The sequence below is a fragment of the Phlebotomus papatasi genome, chromosome 1 (genome assembly GCF_024763615.1).
Source record: "Phlebotomus papatasi isolate M1 chromosome 1, Ppap_2.1, whole genome shotgun sequence".
Lineage (NCBI taxonomy): Eukaryota > Metazoa > Arthropoda > Insecta > Diptera > Psychodidae > Phlebotomus > Phlebotomus papatasi.
The window spans coordinates 61,778,122-61,795,727 of record NC_077222.1 but is presented as its reverse complement, the minus strand read 5'-3'; the positions used below and the strand labels follow the sequence as shown (position 1 = coordinate 61,795,727).

Here is a 17,606-nt window from a genome sequence, read left to right as displayed (position 1 = left end):
GTTTTTATCGTACAATTTTTCTTTTAATTTATTCATTGCAATAAATAAATGTCCCTTGCATAAGTTCCCACACATCCAGAGTTCAGCCTAAGAACACTCTCTAACGTGACAAAAGTTGGTAGTGAGTGACGGAATGGATTTTTCATCAATGGGGGGCGGGATTTACAAAAAATCGACCTTCTGCATTTTTCCTAAAGTCAAATTTTACAAAAAAAAAGAATGTTTTCTGGTTCTAAGAAGATCCAGGGGAGAACGATGGTAAAAAACGAACAATTACGGATTGCTGTAACTTTCTAATGCCATATTTTGCCGAAAACTAGTATAAGTACTTTGTAAGGGCTGCCCTAAAAAATAGGCCACGCCTTCTTCAAGAATTATGGTCAAAATGGCTCTGTTCAGTAATAAACTTTCGAAGAGACAAAACCAAGTCATATCATTCGAAAATCAAGGGGAAGTCTAAAGTGCAAGTTCACGTATTCTCCACTTTAGCGTTGGATGTTCTTCCATTTCGAATTTTCGATATTTTTGACCGATTTCTTTAAAAAATATTTTGTAAAACTCGTCGGCTTACATTTTCGAACTTCCAATGGATTTTCAGGTAATTTTCTCGGATATCCCTTTAAGGACGATTGGATCACCGGTGACCCAAAAATGAAATTTTTCCTACCGTCATCTAAAGTTCTCGCCCTTAAAGGGATATGCCTTCAAATCGGTAAAGTACAAACTTCAACCGAAGGGGGCGCTCAAATCGAAGTTATTACTGAACGTTAAGATTGTTGATTTTCTTATTTTGGATTTTCAATAAACAAATTCTAAAGCACTCGAGAAAAGGAACTTTCACAAATTTCAAAACCTACTGAAACCTATTCAAAAAATAGAATTTTTGTTGTAAAATTCTCCTATTGACGCTTGCATCAGCTGATATCGTACCTTCTATCTTTTGAACCATTTTTCGAAAAAAAAAATCCTTACTGTCAGAGCATGAATAATTATCTATGTGTCTCGGCTAGAAGTTAAATGGCACTTCTACTTGAACAAAATTTCGATTTTGTTCGAAAATTCAAATTTCCTTGCAAGAGTTACAGTTTACGAAATACCACAAAAAAGATCTCAAAAGGATTGTTCAAGTAATTATGGAGAATTATAATGGAACAAAAATATTATGAAGTTCCTTGCTTCAATAATTGTATTGATAAAAAAAAGTGAAGACTACCACTTGACAGTTTTGTTACTTTTCGAAATTGAAAAATTATTGCGCCTATTTACGCAGATTCTTTTTCTATGTATGATCATTAAATATTCTGCATATTTTACGTACAATTAGGCAAATATAAATTTGCACTAATAAAATCTGTAAATTTGTAAATATATGCACAATTTTTAGACTTCAAGTTTCGAACGAGAGGGATACCTCAAATTCACAGCGGAAGTTTGATTATCTAATAGCGTCTTTGATAAAATGTAAATGAAACTCTATTTGCAAAAATGTCGTTGATGTTTGATGAATTTAAATTCCATTTCGAATTTTCAAAGTAAATTTTCCCACAAGGTTGAGAAAATCTGAAAAATATCATATTATGAAGCCATTAAAAAACACTGTTATTATAAGGGGAATTATAATTAACAAGAATACTACGATCGTCTCTTTTCTCATAATAAAGACTGACACTCGAAACACTTGGAAATTCGAACATGAAGTATTTCAGCCACCACGCGGACGAAGCGAGAAGTAAAAATTACTTTATTTTGGCTTTCGAAACCGATCTTCGAATTTTTAAAACTCCAACTGTGAATGCAACAAAGGGCATTCAATGGGTCAAGTGGTAGAGCACTCACTCTATGATGCAAGTGTCCTGGGTTCGAATCCCCTTTAGGTCACCAGGAATTTTTCTGGCGTTAAAGGTATTTGGATTGCATCAAGTGAGCTTCACTGTACTTGATTCCACAGGCATGGGCTGACAACCTCATCCCGTACAAGAAAAAATAATAATGCGTGTCTAGAAATCCCCTTGCGGGAAGGCCTTGTTCCTTCATGGAATGTTGTGCCAGCATTATTATTATTATTAACCACTCAAAATAATCATCCTGATTCTTTTATTTGATCTAGATTCATTCAAAGATTTTAGGTTAGGTTTAGCCTAACCTTAAAAATATAAGAACCATTCCGATGTCCGAATCTTTCACTCTAACGTTTTGGGAAATTTTTAAATGAACATTCTCAGAAGGAAAACAGTTTTTAGCTATTTAAAGTATTTTTGTCAGTTTCTGAAAAAATAGGTCGTACATAACCTAAAATTTTAAACTACAGGCTTTTTCACTTTGAAAGCAATATTTTACCTTGGAAGCAGTGATTTTTAGTCCTTGTATAAAAAAAATTAGGCCAAATATCTTGAGAATTTAACCTTCGTTGCTTTAACAAAACCTAACCTCTTTTCTCTCCACGAACATATCATCAACTGATTCATTAAATCGAAGAAGTTCTAGTTCTTTTTTCTAGTTTTAATTCTTCAAAAAGTCGCAAAGTCGCAGTCTACTTTTTATCAACGATTGCATTTTGAATTGCTTATTAAATACTGGGAATTAAAAAAATAAAAATCTTAACTTCAGTTAACCGTAAGGGCCTTGACATACCTAAGGATTAGCCGAGAGACGACTTAGCGTAATTATATTACAGTAGACTCTCTCTCAATTGGGCATTTGGGGCAAAATGTCATCCGGTTTATCGATAGATTTGGGCGTCAAAATCTTTGAAAATTTCACAAAAAGCGCTCAATTATAAAGAATCACGATAAAATAGGAAGAACTACAGCGTATTTCAGCAAATTAGCTTCATAATTAAACGTGAAAATTGTCAACAAAATTTTTCGCCCGATTGAACAAGAGTCTACTGTATACAGTAGAGCCTCGCTATAGTCTATATTTGGTTCCAGATTTGACACTTGGGTCGCACTATAGTCCACGTAATTTTTTAAAATTATCCACGACTTTTAGTATTGAAATTGCTCGACGACTTCCACTTTCTTTGTAATTGTGGTACTTGTTCTCGCTCTCTTCATTCCTCTCGTTCAGTAATAACCTTCCCGATTTGAGAGTTCTCTCCGGTTGAGGTTTTTCCCTTACCGATTCGAAGACCTAAAAAATCCGTTGGAAGTTCGAACGTTTAAACCGACGAGTTACACAAAAATGAGCAAATTCCTAAAAAGGACATCTCTTTGAGTGAAAGTGCAATTAACCCTTTAACGACGACACACTTTTTACGGACTGAAAATCAACAATAAAAATTAAACTGAGAAACATAATCAATGATAAGTCTTACATCTAACCTTGGAAAGTCCAACAGAGTCTGATTCGGTGTATTTTGTGCTTCTATGAACGATAGGGACAAAAATAGCCCAAAAATTTAAGTAATTTTTCTGACAATACTAACGAATAATATTTTTCGCTTTAATGAAAAATATGACTTATGAGTATTGTAGTTTTTATTGCCAAAAGGGTTTTGTTTAAAAAAAATTGGAAGTATAAAAAATAAATAAAATCAATTATGAATTTGTGAATTTAAAAAATCGCCATTTTTGAGCTTCAATATTTACTACACTCAGATCTTCGTTATCCGGCACTTCGTTATTCGGGTGACAGCTGCCAAACACTGGCGGTTGATGTATTCAAAAGTATTTTCACTAAACATGAAGTTTCTCCAGAGTGAATTGAAGTATTATTATCATTGTATCGAAGTTTTTCATACATAATTGTGATAAAAAATTAAACATAACCACACATGAAGAAAATTCCCTTGTTCTTTGTCAGACAGAAAATAAATTCACACAGCACAAAATAGAAAAACCGTTGATCATTCAAAAAACCTAAATGTCATTTGTCCCCCAGTCAGCCGGATAACGAAGAGTCGAGTGTACATAGTAAATAGCTAGAGAATTGCAAAAAATATTCTAGATTCATTTAACCTTCTACTTTACAATTATGTACAGAAATAAGAAAAAAATAACTTTAGGTAGTCAGGAAAAATTATTTTCTTTATGGGACACCGGTGTTCCAATCGTCCTTAATGGGTTAAAACGATCTGCCATCCTGAATTTCCACAAAACTACACAAAAATTCACTTTTGGCAGCAAATGTTCGCACACTGTTGTTGAAATTTATGATTTATGAAGTGTCAAGAATACCGAAATTCGAAGTAACAAAACAATCAGCGCCAAAGCGGCCAGTTCGTGAACTTGCAATTTAGGCTTTCGGTAGATTTTCGAATAGGTTTGGCTTGACTTTGGAGCGGGTTTGTCTCTTCGAAAGGTTATTACTGAACGGAGCCATTCACAATTACACATTCCCAGCGACGAAAGTTCCCTGTTTGAACACCGTTCAGCAAACGCGTTCGAAGCAGGGTTCGGTCCAATGTAAATCCTTACGGGCTGGGAAAAGCGAACGCGGTTGAAGCAATAGTTCTCTTTGATGGCCACCACTTTCTGAACATTTGGGAGGCCGCCACCGTCGCGACATCTCGAACAGGGAACTTTATCGTTGCTGGGTTATTCACATTACAAGAACTTGTTCGAAAATTTAGTATGAAAATTCGAAATTGAATTTGAATTTTTCGAACTTCAACGACTTTTTGTGCAAATAGAGTTCCATTTATCTTTCATCCAAGACACTATTGGAGAATCAAAATCTACTTCTGTTTGGGCTCAGTAAAGTTTGCCAAAAATATTAAAATAATTATGACAACTTAAAATCAGTGTTTTGAAATAAACGGTCGATAAATTGTGGACTATAGAAGAGCGATGGCCTATAGCGGGATTCTACTGTAAATAATGGTCAAACTACATTTCCATCATTTTGCACTAAGTCGCTTCTCGGCTTAAGTCGTAAGTGTGTCTAGGGCATAACTCTTGAAGAGGGCGTGGCCTATTTTTCTATGCGGAGCTCACTAAAATTCCAATACTATCTTCCGGAAAAATGTGGGATTTTTTTTCCTCAAAAGTTACAGCAATCCTTAAGTGTCCCAAAACGAGCCTTGATCACATTAACGTAAAAAAAAGTTGTGCAATAACCTATCCTGTTCAGGTTGGCTCTGTGAGAGGACAACCTTAAGAGGCTGTTTTGCATGAGCCTACAGTTCACTATGAGTTTCAGCCTTATCTGTGTCTGTGGGCACTTCGGGTTCCTCAATTTGAGGTCCATCCTCATCCTTAACTTCCTCTTCCTCCACAGCAGCTGCTTCCTCTTCCTTCTTCTCCGTCTCATTGGCCTTGGATTTCTTCTCTTTCAGCTTGGGCTTCCAGATTTTCAGCTTATTCACCAGGTACTTCACTTCCCTATCTAGCAGTGACATCTTCTCCATTATGGACTTTACTGTCAGTCTGACAGGTTCATTTCTCTTTAGTTTATCCTGTTCTTTGATTTCTTGATCACGCCACTGTGTCGTCTCCCGGATAGCCTTTTCCAGTGTCTCAATTTCAACAGTTGTGAACACATCTTTCTCCTCATTGGTATCCTTGGTGAGGTTTTTGGCGGATTTTAGGAATTTTTCTGAACCCTCGAGCATCCCTTCGAGTGCTTTTAGTGCTTCCGGACGTTCTGAATGTTCCCAGTGTCTTGCATATACGTCATTTGTCTGCTTCTTCAGCTCCTTGAGTTTATCCTCGTAGGTTATGGCATCAGCACTACTACCATCTTCATACAGCCAATCAGATGTCTCAGCACAGGATTTCTGAATAACCTCAATCTCTTCGGGAAGAGCACAACTAGAGTATTCTTCCTGGTCCAGGCGCTGTGCAGCTTCAATGACAAAACTCTCCAGAGCATTCAGAGCTGTTTCTCTTCGCATTATCTGCCTCTCTTGCTCATCCAGGGCATCAATCTTCTTCTTGGACTCCTGATAGAGTTCCTCCGTGAGGGGTTTGGTAAATAATTGAGTAACTTCTGATGGAATTGGCTGCTTAACTGTCACAATTTTGGGCTTTTCTGTTTTATTTTGCGCCTGAACATTTTCATCCTTGGCATCTGGCTTTTCCGGGACTGTTTCATTGGTTCCTGGAGCATCTTCTGTGGTATTTGTGGCTTTGGTATCCTCCGTTGGAGGTTCAGGAGTACTCTCTTCTTCTTTTTGTGCATCTTCTGACTTCTCTTCCTTCTCTCCTTCCTTCGCATTCTTGTCACTGGAGAAGAGTTTACTAATTGTACTGCCGAGTTTTGAGAATGGACTCTCTTCATCATCCTCCGCTGTCTCAATAACAGCCTTCTCGTAAACCAATTCAACTCCTGACAGACCAAAAATTCCAGAATCATCCATGGCAAAATGCGCTTTGATTCCCTTCGATTCGACATTGTCATTCAGATGATCCTTCAGGGTCTCTTGCACCTGACTCAGGGCCACACGGGAAAGATTGAGAGAACCCAGGAAGGGTATTTCCTCCTTGGTCAGATGATCCAATTCCGCATAGTTGACGTCAAAAGTGAAGTCAGAAGTGTGTTTATTGAATGTGATAACCTTCTTCTGAGGATAGGGATTCATTGGCCCGAAAAGTGTTCGTTTCACCTGTCTCATATTCCCACTATCACCCTCTCGCTCGAATACCACCTGAATCGGCAGCAGGACAGCATCTTTCGTCACAAATTTCTGCACCCGGAATCCCGTAGCCAGGTCAGCTGCCCTGTAAACAGCTCCCATTGCCGCAGCTTCGTCAGAATTGAGATTTTTGCCCAGATCCTGCTTAATGGTCTTCCTGAGGATCTCCTGGACCTTCGGCACCCTAGTTCCACCCCCAAATAAAATCACCTGCGTCACCACGTCCATTGATAATCCCGAAGCTGCCAAAGCACGATTGATAACACTTGGTACTCGATCAAATAAATCTCCACAGAGTGATTCAAATTGTTCCCTCGTCACCTGCATCTTGAAATCCTGATCATCCAGCAAACTCTCAATCTGTGCATAGTGATCAACATTGGCACTCAGAACATTCTTCACCCTTCCAGCTTCCTTGAACAACTTAGCCAGAGCCCGGGGATTTGTAAAAACATCCGTTTTTGTCTTTTTCATCTTATTAAATTCCCTAGCCAGATAATCCCTCAATCTCAATTGCATCTCCAATCCACCCAATGTCCTATCATATCCCACACCCAGAACCGAGATCACAGGATTAGTCTCCCTAGTGGCTTTATCCTTAACCATTTGGAAACTCACAACAGCCGCCGATGTCTTGTAAGCTCCCATATCGTAGAACACATAATACTGAGCAGTTTCATTTATCTGATTCTTCCGGAATACCCCATAGTTCAGACCAACGGCCGTGTAATCATTGATCAATTGCAACACTTTTAAATTAGCCAAACTGGCTGCCGAAATCAAAGCAGCCCGTTCGGCCTGACCAAAGTAGCCGGGAGTAACAATGACACATTCCGTAATCTTCTGCTCAGCCGTCTCCTCGGCAAATTGCTTAGCTTTCTGCAGAAGTTGAGCCACCAACTCCTCAACACTGTAAACATCCTCACCAATTCGGAATACAACGGTATTTCTCTTGGGATCTGATTCGATTTTGTAGTAAGGGAAACGTTTCCTATTGGAAGACGAAAAAAGTTAGAAGGAAATCACTGCAAAAGTCCCTAAGAATGGCGAGATCTCAGACAAAAGGGGTAAGTCATAATGAAAAGAATATACCCAATACTCCCATTATTAATTTATGAATTATTTTTAAAAGATAAGCCGACTTTGTCATTACATGAAAATGACCTTGCATTATTCTTTCAATTTTTCAAGGTCAAAGTTAAAAAAAAAACATTTTCTTAACCAATAAAAAAAATAGATTAATCAGAAGGGTCTTGGAATGCCTGACAAGTTTGAACCACACAGTAAAAAAATGTGTAAAATTTTACTACTATAATAGTACAAAATCGACCATTTAAGTGTTTAATTTAAAAATGTTTAAAAATACACAACATTCTGGTAATTTACTGTAACGTGATTGAAAATTACCACTATTATAGTTGAAAAATTTTCAACAATGTTGTTTAATTTGAAAATGTGTAAAATTTTAACACTATAATAGTGTTAAATTGGATAAATTAATTATTTAATTGCGATCTGTGTAAAATTTCTCACAATTATAGTCACAATTTTTTTTACAATGTTTGTTGATTTAAAACTGTTTAAAAAAATCTAAAAATTAGCACTATTATAGTAGGATTATAGTTTTTCACATTATTTATTATAGTTGTTGAATTTTTAAACAAAAGTTGTGTAAAAATTGTTGAATTTCCATTTAAGACATATACTTCAATCGAGATGCCTTTCAATGGGGAAGTCATATAGAACATCAAATATTTATATGCATAATAAGTATATCGTGAAGATTCGAAAGATTCGTGAAGATCATCTCGCATTAAGGGGTATCCCGGGTACAAGAAAAAACATTACAAATGTCTAAAATGGCAAAAAATTAAAATCTTCGAGATGAAATGAAAATTCAACAATTTTTAAATTCAACAACTCCAAATTCAACAACTTGAAATTTAACAACTTTAAATTAAACAATTTTAAATTAAACATTTTCTCCAAATTTAACACTATAATAGTGGTGTGAAAGATTACACACTATAATAGTGTTAATTTTTTTTACTGTACAGTTAGAACCGTTTAAGAACTGGCAAATGAACGGTGGCCGCCAAAATTCCGAAAGCCAAAATCCCGAATTTTCAAAATCCTGAAAGGGATGAAATTATATGGAGGAAAATGTTTAGAATAATTTCCAAAGACACAGAAGATTTCCCTTTGTCTCCAGCAAGCGCGGGTACAATCGTAGGAGTAGCTGTGACACTTTTAAGAATTCGGGAATTTAGATTTCGGGATTTTGGCGTTCGGGATTTTAACCGGGATCCCAAATGAAATATAGCTATATGGGCGCGAATTTAGGCAAAATTTGAAGCTAAATTTAAAGAAACAACAAGTAAACGTAAAAAAAAGATAACGAGTAGAAAACAACTGCACAAATCTCGAACTTGTTAGTACGATAATTTCTCCAATAAGATTTGATACGTGATAAATTTTTTATTTGAAACAATTAACACGCAACCAGTACAGTAGACTCTCAATTGGGTATTTTAATCAAAGCAGATAGGGTCCGCCCCTCTTACATGGTTTGATTAGAGAAATAAAGAAAAAAGTAAAGGTACAAGCAAAGACATATAAAATAATAGGCAACAAGAAATCAAAAATTCAAGATTAGCTTGACTCGATCTGGTAGAATCTAGCAATGCCAGCCAGTGAGGATCTGGCAAGCAAGGGAAGGGAGTTGAACAGGACAACTCCGTCAGCAAAAATAGTTCGCGATAGCTGGCTAGAGAGAGCTCTCGGCACCAAGAGTCTTCGCACCCTGGCCGAGGCCCCAGGAATCAGAAGTAAGGCCATGTAACGCGGCCCTTCTGATATTATCAGATAAAAGAGAAATGAAACCGCTCTCTGACGGAGGAGTGATGGTAGACCATAACCCACCAAAATGTTACGGTGCCTAGAGATATGATCACGAGTGCCCAGCCCACAAACATATCTAACGCAATTATTGAAGGTCATCATCAAGCGTCTTAGTGTCTCACAGTCGGCTGCAAAGAATAATCCTGCACCATAAGTCATCATTGGGATGAGGAGCGACCTAACAAGGAGTAAGCGAGTATTGAATGGCGTGATCTCGCGAAAAAACCGAAGCGTACGGAGAGTGCAATATATCATCTGATTGATATGAGACACGTGATCAGACCAGGTGAACGATGAATTAAAAATAACACCCAGGTTGCGAGCACGCTCAACAAGCGGGATAGGCTGCCCATAGATAGTGAGAGGGACCGGGAGAACCGCGAGTAATTCTAGCGTAGTAATTCGGAGTGGTGGCTAATGGCTCAATTAGCTCTTTTTCAATCGGGCTAATTTTTCATTCGGGTGCCTGGCATTTCAAGAGTATGGTAACAATTTTCATGTTTAGCTAAGTTTGTCTATAAAACCAAATATTCTCAAATTGACTATGGTTTCTCTTCGTTTTATCGAGATTCTTTATTACTTTCATATATATTGCCTACTATTGGGTGCTACATTTTCAAATATTTTTTACCCGGTTAATTGAAGTGTATTTCTTATAAAATATTTCTTATAAAACGTTGACACTCACAATAAGCCGAAAAATTGATATCGAACGTATTTTGCTTACATCACGGCGTATCTGTATATGTAAGTTATCTTACGCGCATATGCATTTTTTTCAGTGTACAGTGTCCCGTTTTGAAAGAATTTTTTGGAACCGAAGAAAAGTCCGCGAATTAACTCCAGTGACACAGAAAAATTTCATACCTACAGGAGATATCTTTGGAATAACTTACGAAAACGTCGTGATGTATGCAAGTTATTTTCGGCGCCAATTTTTCGGCCTACAGTAGACTCTCGCTCAATTGGCTCTTTTTCAATCGGGCTAAAAAATTTGTTGACAATTTTCAAGTTTAATTTTGAAGCAAATTTGCTCAAATTCGCTATAGATCCTCTTATTTTATCGTGATTCTTTAAAATTGAGCCCTTTTTGTGGAATTTATAATGACTTTGACGCCCAAATCTCTACACAATTCGGACGACATTTTGCCCCAAATGCCCAATTGAGAGAGAGTCTACTGCATTCTCAACGCCAACGATTTAAAAAACATGCAAAATGATTTAAAAATGATTTTTATACGCTAGCTCCAAATAGTAGGCAATTATTATCAAATTCTTTCAGTTCGTTTTCTCTTTAGCCGGAACTTCCCTGTAACTGGAGTGAATTCGCGGGATTCTTTTCGGTTCCGGCAATGTCACTCGAAACGGAGCGCGCTGTAGCTTCTCATGTCAGGTTCAAAACTTATAATCAGCCGTAAGAAAATGTACATACTTAAAAAGTCAAAGATGTGAAAATTTTTAATTGGAAAAATTATGAAATCTTTCGGTCAAGGGATTATTAACACTTTCTGGGCCAATTTTATCCATTTTGACCGACAATAGCAGTTTACTCGATGCGATTCTTTACCCCCAAAATTCAATTCACATTAGAATTTTCACGCATTTCGAGGTCATCTGTAAAGAATCTCAGCTACCATAAGCTTATCTGGGCTTATCACGGGTTTAGATTTGTTTATAAAGCTTTCGATTTCTAAAAATGTATCTCATTTTTAACTTGAATTGACTTTGTGGCTTGCATAGCTGGAGCCATACAGCTTAAAAAGGAAAAAATTGAATCGTTTCATTAGTTAAATTAGAAAATGAGTATCAAGTTTTTTTCCCCGAATTTGTTTTTTAAGTAAATTTATCTTCTTATCTTAACTGGTTTGATCTGACCAAGAAGGGTTTCACAATAGACTTTATCAGGGATTTATTATTTTTAAATATTCTGTTTAATTTACGATTTAAGATTCATGATTTTAAACATATTTTTTAAAATATTTTACTAAAACCTTTTCAAGCTGAAGAGATTTTTTGTCTCGTGTGATTTCTTGGTTTCATTTTTCTATCGTGTCTTTGAATGGAAAGGCGGTTCCGCATCAAGTGGTTTATGATTCTCTAAAATGACTTACCCCTTGGAAGAAAATCTTCCATTCTCTTTACGACAGGGTGAAGCGGAAAAAATTGTCTCTATTATTCTTAACAGTTATTAACTTACTTGTATAATTCCACAACTGGATTGTCAATACTCTTTCCGAGCAAGTCCAGGAAATATCCATAGCTATTCTGGGGGAATCTGACCCCAATACTTTGAGCATCTTCTCCAAAAATCCGGAGACCGTCTCGGAAAGCCAGCATTGAAGCTGTTTTCCTCTTGGATTCCTTATTCAGAGCAATCTCCATGGGAACTCCAGGAGACACTACAGCTACCTACAATAAATAAATATCGTAAAGATGATGAAATAGGGCCTTGGGATCAGACTTTCAGACACTCACCTTCATCCATTCACATCCTAAATCTACGGACATCACTGCAGCCCCATTGGCTCCATTTGCACAAAAGATTCCCAGGAGAACACAGGCAATTGCACACAATTTCCAATGCAATTGCTGCATTTTATTTTTCTGTACAAAAATTACCGAAAGGAAAAGATTAAAAAAATATATCAAACAGACGGTATGATATGTGAGGTTATGTTGATGAAAAACATTCTCTTTGGAAAGCCAAAGGGATGTTTTCAGAAAACTCGTGCTTTTTCCGTAAACTTTACTTACAATCTAAACTACAGATGTATAGAAAAATTTTCCGGCTTCCTCCGATATGCCTCAAAATAGATTATGGGGCAGGAAAGACGCACGAATGCAGCAAAATTGGTTGAAATTTGACTGACGTGGTTCACAGAATGAAAGTAAAATCAGCTGGAGCATTTCTATTGGCCCACGTTGCAGACAGCTCTCGTCGAAAAGTGGTCTAATTCGAAAAAGTCTCCAATGGAGGGGAGAAATTTTTCGAAATTTCTCCACTTCCCGGCTGACCACTTCAAACTGAGTGGTACTGCTAACTGCTAAGTATACTGAAAAAAGTCATTTGTGATAAAAGGAGAATGGGCAAAATGTATGGAAGCTGTATCCTCCCCTTGGTGAGAGAACACTTTGTGCGATTTTCACCTATTTTCCCATCTGCCTTTTCTCTGTATCCACGAATATTAGCGAAAATCAGGCGAGATTTTCGTGTATAAATGTTTGTGGAATATCGTCAGTTAAGTCAGCATTTGTCGTAACTTCCTTTTGACAACTCTTCAGGAAACGATATTTTCAGTTCAGCTTTATTTTTCTTAAAAATGAGCCCCGAATGCGATACTTTTGAGTCAAAATATTAAAAGTGGTACTAATAAACTGTAACTTAACTCAAGAAAATCTTTATAAAATGATTTAAAAGCTGAGATATAGAGATATACAGTAGACTCTCGCTTATCCGTGAGAGCGGGACCAAAATGTCATACGGATTTTGAGAGTGATACCCATTAAATTGTTTGAAATCCAACGATTTTTTTGTTTACATTGAAAATTTATGGAGTGAATCCTGACCTGACTGAATCCGACAGTCTCCCTACACATGCATACTGTCTAAAAAAATTACAGTGAGTAAGAATTACAGTAGATAGAGCACATTTGCTTAACAAAAAAAACCCGAAACGGGAACAATGTGTCATCAAAATTTTGAAAATTCAACTGCCTCATGGATTTTTTTATATCACCCGGAAAAAGAGTCCACGGATAAGCGAGAGTCTACTGCAGAGGTGTGCAAGAAACCGTTAAAACCGAATTAACGTCAAAATAAGTTTGTTATAGTAGAGTTTTGACCATTGACGTACATGTTTCATTTGACGTTAATTCGGTTTCAACGTTTTCTTGCACACCTCTGGTCTACTGTATGTTCGATGAAACACAATAAGATTTTATCGTAACTTCCATCGTTTATAAAAGCCGTAACTTCCAATGTATGGAAATCTTAGAAGTTACGACAATTTTCAAAAATGCATTATATCAATTTCATTTACTCTAGTGATAATAAGCGTCTTTATTTGACTAAATTAATTAATTAAACTGTTATTCCTATCCCTAAAAGCTTTTATTTCATAAATTTTACTGAATAAATTTTGTGCGCCGCGTTGTTTGTTTTGTTTTGAATTAATGACAGATGGGCAGGGTTTCTCACTTATTTCTCACAAATATTGAATTAAAATGATTTAATATCGTATGATTAGGACTGACCTCGGATATTTGGAAAAGCATGCGAACGTTTTTTTTGACAAATATTATAATTTTGCTGCAAATTACTAGCCATGCAAATGAGCAAAAGAAGTTACGACAAATGTTGATTAGAGAAAATTTTGTATGGAAATTTGTCGTAACTTCCCAAAAATGGAAGTTACGACAAATTCTGATAAATTTTTATTAATGAAGGGCACTTACGATAATTTTTGTTTAAAATAATTTTTATTGGGCTTATAAAAGTTTCTTTTTCTCAAGTGCGTTTAATAAACAACATTTCGCCGATTCTAAATATGTATATATCTCAAAATCGCAAAAATGAAGTTTCGACAAATGCTGATTTAACTGACGATATATTTTTGCGCGAGATTTAATCTGCTGTTGCCTCAAAGTGCTTAAAGGGCTCAAAGTAATCCAGTGAACGCAGTGCAATGTGCTGCACACACATGACTTAAGCCGAAACCTAGTTTAATATAATTGTAGGGGGGATGTATGATTCTCACCTATAAAATGAGATGAATAAATATTGAATAATTTTCTTCCCTCTAATTTGTGTGAGGATTTCTCGGAATGTAAGCCCACCTATTAAATTAGGAGAATAAATGTATAAATGAATATTCTACCCTCAGCTTTGTACACCAGAGGTGTGCAAGAACCGTTGAAACCGAATAAACGTCAAAATAAGTTTGCTCAGGTAGCGTTTTGACCATTGACGAACAAGCTTTATTTGACATTTTTTCGGTTTCAAACGGTTCTTGCACACCTCTGTTGTACACGGTTTTCTCTCAGTGTAGCCTACCTATTGAATGAAAAGAACAAAGAGCTTTAATATCCGGGCTCCGGTTTTGATCAAAGTTTGATCCGGAGGACCAAACTTTGATCCTGCTGTGTTTCACGGGATCCCAAATTATTTGCTGCCTTCAGCAGACTGTGAGATCACTGGAAATTTCCTGAATTTCCTTAATTTTCACTCCCTTTCTTCCTCCTCGTGGTTCACACGTTGACATTAAAATTCAGTTTTCCCCTTTTTCACTTCACAATTTATTAGCAAATTCACTTTAGATTGACAAATAGATTATTAAACTTTTTCTTTAACTTCCTTAACCAATATAGTTGTACAATAATTTTAATTTAATCGAATGCTCAAGTACTCTTTTTCACTTTGTTCACTTTACTATAGACTGTCCAAGACTGGTAGAAATTAAGAGAAAAATTGAGATAAAAGATCACTTTGCCACATATCCTCCCGTTACCTAAATCACTACAGTATATCTAGTTTTCTGCCAATCATCTTATTTTTCAATCACTGCCCCTGAATACTTGTGATTTTAGGCTTTCGCGCGCAAATTAAGAATTGGCGCGTACAATAATTATAATCAAATAATGATTAGATTATATTATTTCCAACAGTTTCCCATTAACTAAGTCGTGTCTCGGCTTAAGTCGAGAGACAGCTTAGTCAGACACTGAAGGAAATATAATCTGATCATTATATTGATTATAATTTCGTTAAGCAGTCTCTTGGCTTAATTCATAGGTTTGTCCAGCACCCAAGAGCACTTATTCCTCTGAAAATTGTCCAATTCACTTTTGGGAAGTTTTGTTTTTTCCTAGCAGTCAAGTTCGGATATTTCTTCCAAACTCTATTTCTCTGAACGGCATCTACACATTGGAAGCAATTTTCGTCAAAAATGGCTTTCTTGAAGAAAATTGTCTGCACTGACATCGTAATGTATATTTATAAAAATAAAATCATTTGAATTTATTTAATGTGGCATTAAGTAGGGCATAATATTAAATTGTTTCATTGCCGTTAGTTTCTTTAACACTTACAACGTATGTGTTAGGGAATCAATGGAGCGCTCAAGTTACATAAACTTTTTTTTAATTCCATTCAAAATAATTTTTATTTTAAAACTAAAATCTTTAACTTCAACTTTACTTTATCTCTTTATGTATAAGTTACTCAGTTTTCCATTCTATCTACATATACTGTGGTACATATTTTTTCGTGTACTTTCGGCTTCCGAATTGCCCTCGCGAATTAGTCAGTTGATTGGAGGAACGCAAAATTCTTGAGCACTCATCATCTCACTAAGTCCCTAATTAATTCTATTTTTCCTCAGGTGATTCATTGTCAGCAAATTCTTAATACTATCAGTTAAGATAATCTTTTCCTATTTGGTCTGCTACGACTCTATCTTTTAATGTGAGTTACAGAAGCCCCAAGACAGTGTTAAGAGGCTTTTCTTAACTCCCTTCGAATTATTATTTCATTTAAAGTTGGATTCCTTGAGCGTTAATCATGAAGTACAATTATTAAATAATTTCATTAAGATTTCCTTCAAATTTTCTCCTTACCTTGGCCTGTAAGTAAGCGACTTTATGATTCCATTAATTACCTTTATTCTCAAAGTTTCAAGCTGCTACTTGTACATCGATCTGCGTGTTTTTCATACTACTATGAGCACTGTTTCTTTTTCATCTATTCGAGAAGTATTAAATGCTCGTGAATTCAAATGTCCTTGAAAATTAAATTATTATAAATAAAAATATTCTTTTTTTTGTTAGCATACTTTCAGACAATTTCTCCAAATTTTTCTTGCAGAAAAATTTGTGCAAATAATATTGCTTTTTTTTAGATAAACACTGAGAAAAAAAAAACAGAGTGCGATTAACTTTTTTTTCCTCGTAACTTTAACACTCTTTAGGTGGTAAAAATATATCAACATTTTTAAATGTTAATTTTACACCTTTTTAAGGTGTAATATTGCATAATATTTACACTGATTTCGGATCAATAATGCAGGGTAAAATTAACATTTCCGGAATGTTATTTTAACTTTTTCGGGTTTCTCTCAGTGAATGATCAGCGCTAAGCAATTAAGCCGACACGAATTTATTATTTTTGTATTTAGTTCAAACATTCCTTATACGAGTACTGAATTCCTGTGCCGTTGAAGAACTTAACAGTTGATGTATGCTGGGTTTTTCGATTTTTTTTTATTTGTGGTTGTTGTCTGGACTAGTGTCTAATATTTTCGATTGTAGTGAAGACAAATTGTTTAATTTACCATAAACTTTTCGAACATCAAATTAAATTTTCAAATCCAAAGCTCATTTCCAACGGATACTCTCACACTGTTGCTCTTCGCGCTCTTGGAGATCAAAATCAACCAATTGTGCGTGAATTTGGCGCCCTTTCTCCAATGCTTTCTAAGCTTTTCCTCCATGTCCATCCGCAAGTGCGTAATGCGTGTGAGATTTGCATCTTTTCCAGCATCTCCAAAAAGCGGGAAAGAGAAGAAATGGTGGTGTAAAAGTTCCCAGAGAAGAGATTTGCGGCGGAAAAATGGAAATGATGTGAATTGAATAATATACGACGGTGAGAGAGAGAGACAATTACTTTCACTCGTCAGGTATTACGTGTTGAGGCGGGAAAAAGGGCGTCTTGTGAGAAGATATTCGACGTGGCATCGGAAGCAAAAATAAAAAAAAAGAAAAATTAAAAAAAAATCCGTTTGTTTTCATTTTTTCCAGGTACATTTATTGTGGGAGATGGAGCTCTACTACACAACATTAAATGATACCCATTGAGTTTAATATTGAATTTATCCATATAGTACATACATATAGTTTATGTGTAGTATATGTATTTCATCAATAGTAGCATAGTGTCAATTATTTTTCTTTTTTACTTCTCTGGCTACAGTTAATATTTTTGTTTCAATCTCTAAATACTCTCACTTCTTTTATTTCTTCATCTCTTCTTCTTTGCTGACCATTTTCACCTTTTTTTTCTTGCTCTACCTCCTATCGCATCATTCGTCACCCTTCAGTACCTTTTTGTGTGTGTTTAAGTCGCGGGTGGCAG

The 17,606-nt window shown here is 35.9% G+C and overlaps 1 protein-coding gene across 2 annotated transcripts; it reads right to left on the bottom strand.

Annotated features, from left to right (window-relative positions):
* Position 1: 1 nt before the first annotated feature.
* LOC129809594 (hypoxia up-regulated protein 1) lies at positions 2-12,406 on the bottom strand. 2 transcript variants are annotated; one of them, XR_008752655.1, is made up of 5 exons: positions 12,233-12,406; positions 11,954-12,082; positions 11,676-11,887; positions 5,061-7,568; positions 2-191 (listed from the first exon to the last, which is right to left on the bottom strand). XR_008752655.1 is itself a non-coding variant. In XM_055859546.1 (4 exons), the coding sequence occupies exons 2-4, from the start codon at positions 12,071-12,073 to the stop codon at positions 5,120-5,122; spliced, it is 2,781 nt and encodes a 926-aa protein (XP_055715521.1). In that variant the 5' UTR covers positions 12,074-12,082; positions 12,233-12,406; the 3' UTR covers positions 2-5,119. The 2 variants fall into 2 exon arrangements, 1 of the variants encoding a protein (XP_055715521.1); XM_055859546.1 differs by having other exon boundaries at positions 2-7,568.
* Positions 12,407-17,606: the final 5,200 nt, after the last annotated feature.

Excerpts from the sequence above, each read along its gene's own strand:
- LOC129809594 (XM_055859546.1), bottom strand. The coding sequence starts at position 12,073 with ATGCAGCAATTGCATTGGAAATTGTGTGCAATTGCCTGTGTTCTCCTG. Across the intron at positions 11,888-11,953 it reads TAGGATGTGAATGGATGAAG|GTAGCTGTAGTGTCTCCTGG; the intron begins GTGAGTGTCTGA and ends TATTTATTGTAG. Across the intron at positions 7,569-11,675 it reads CCAGTTGTGGAATTATACAA|GAAACGTTTCCCTTACTACA; the intron begins GTAAGTTAATAA and ends GTCTTCCAATAG.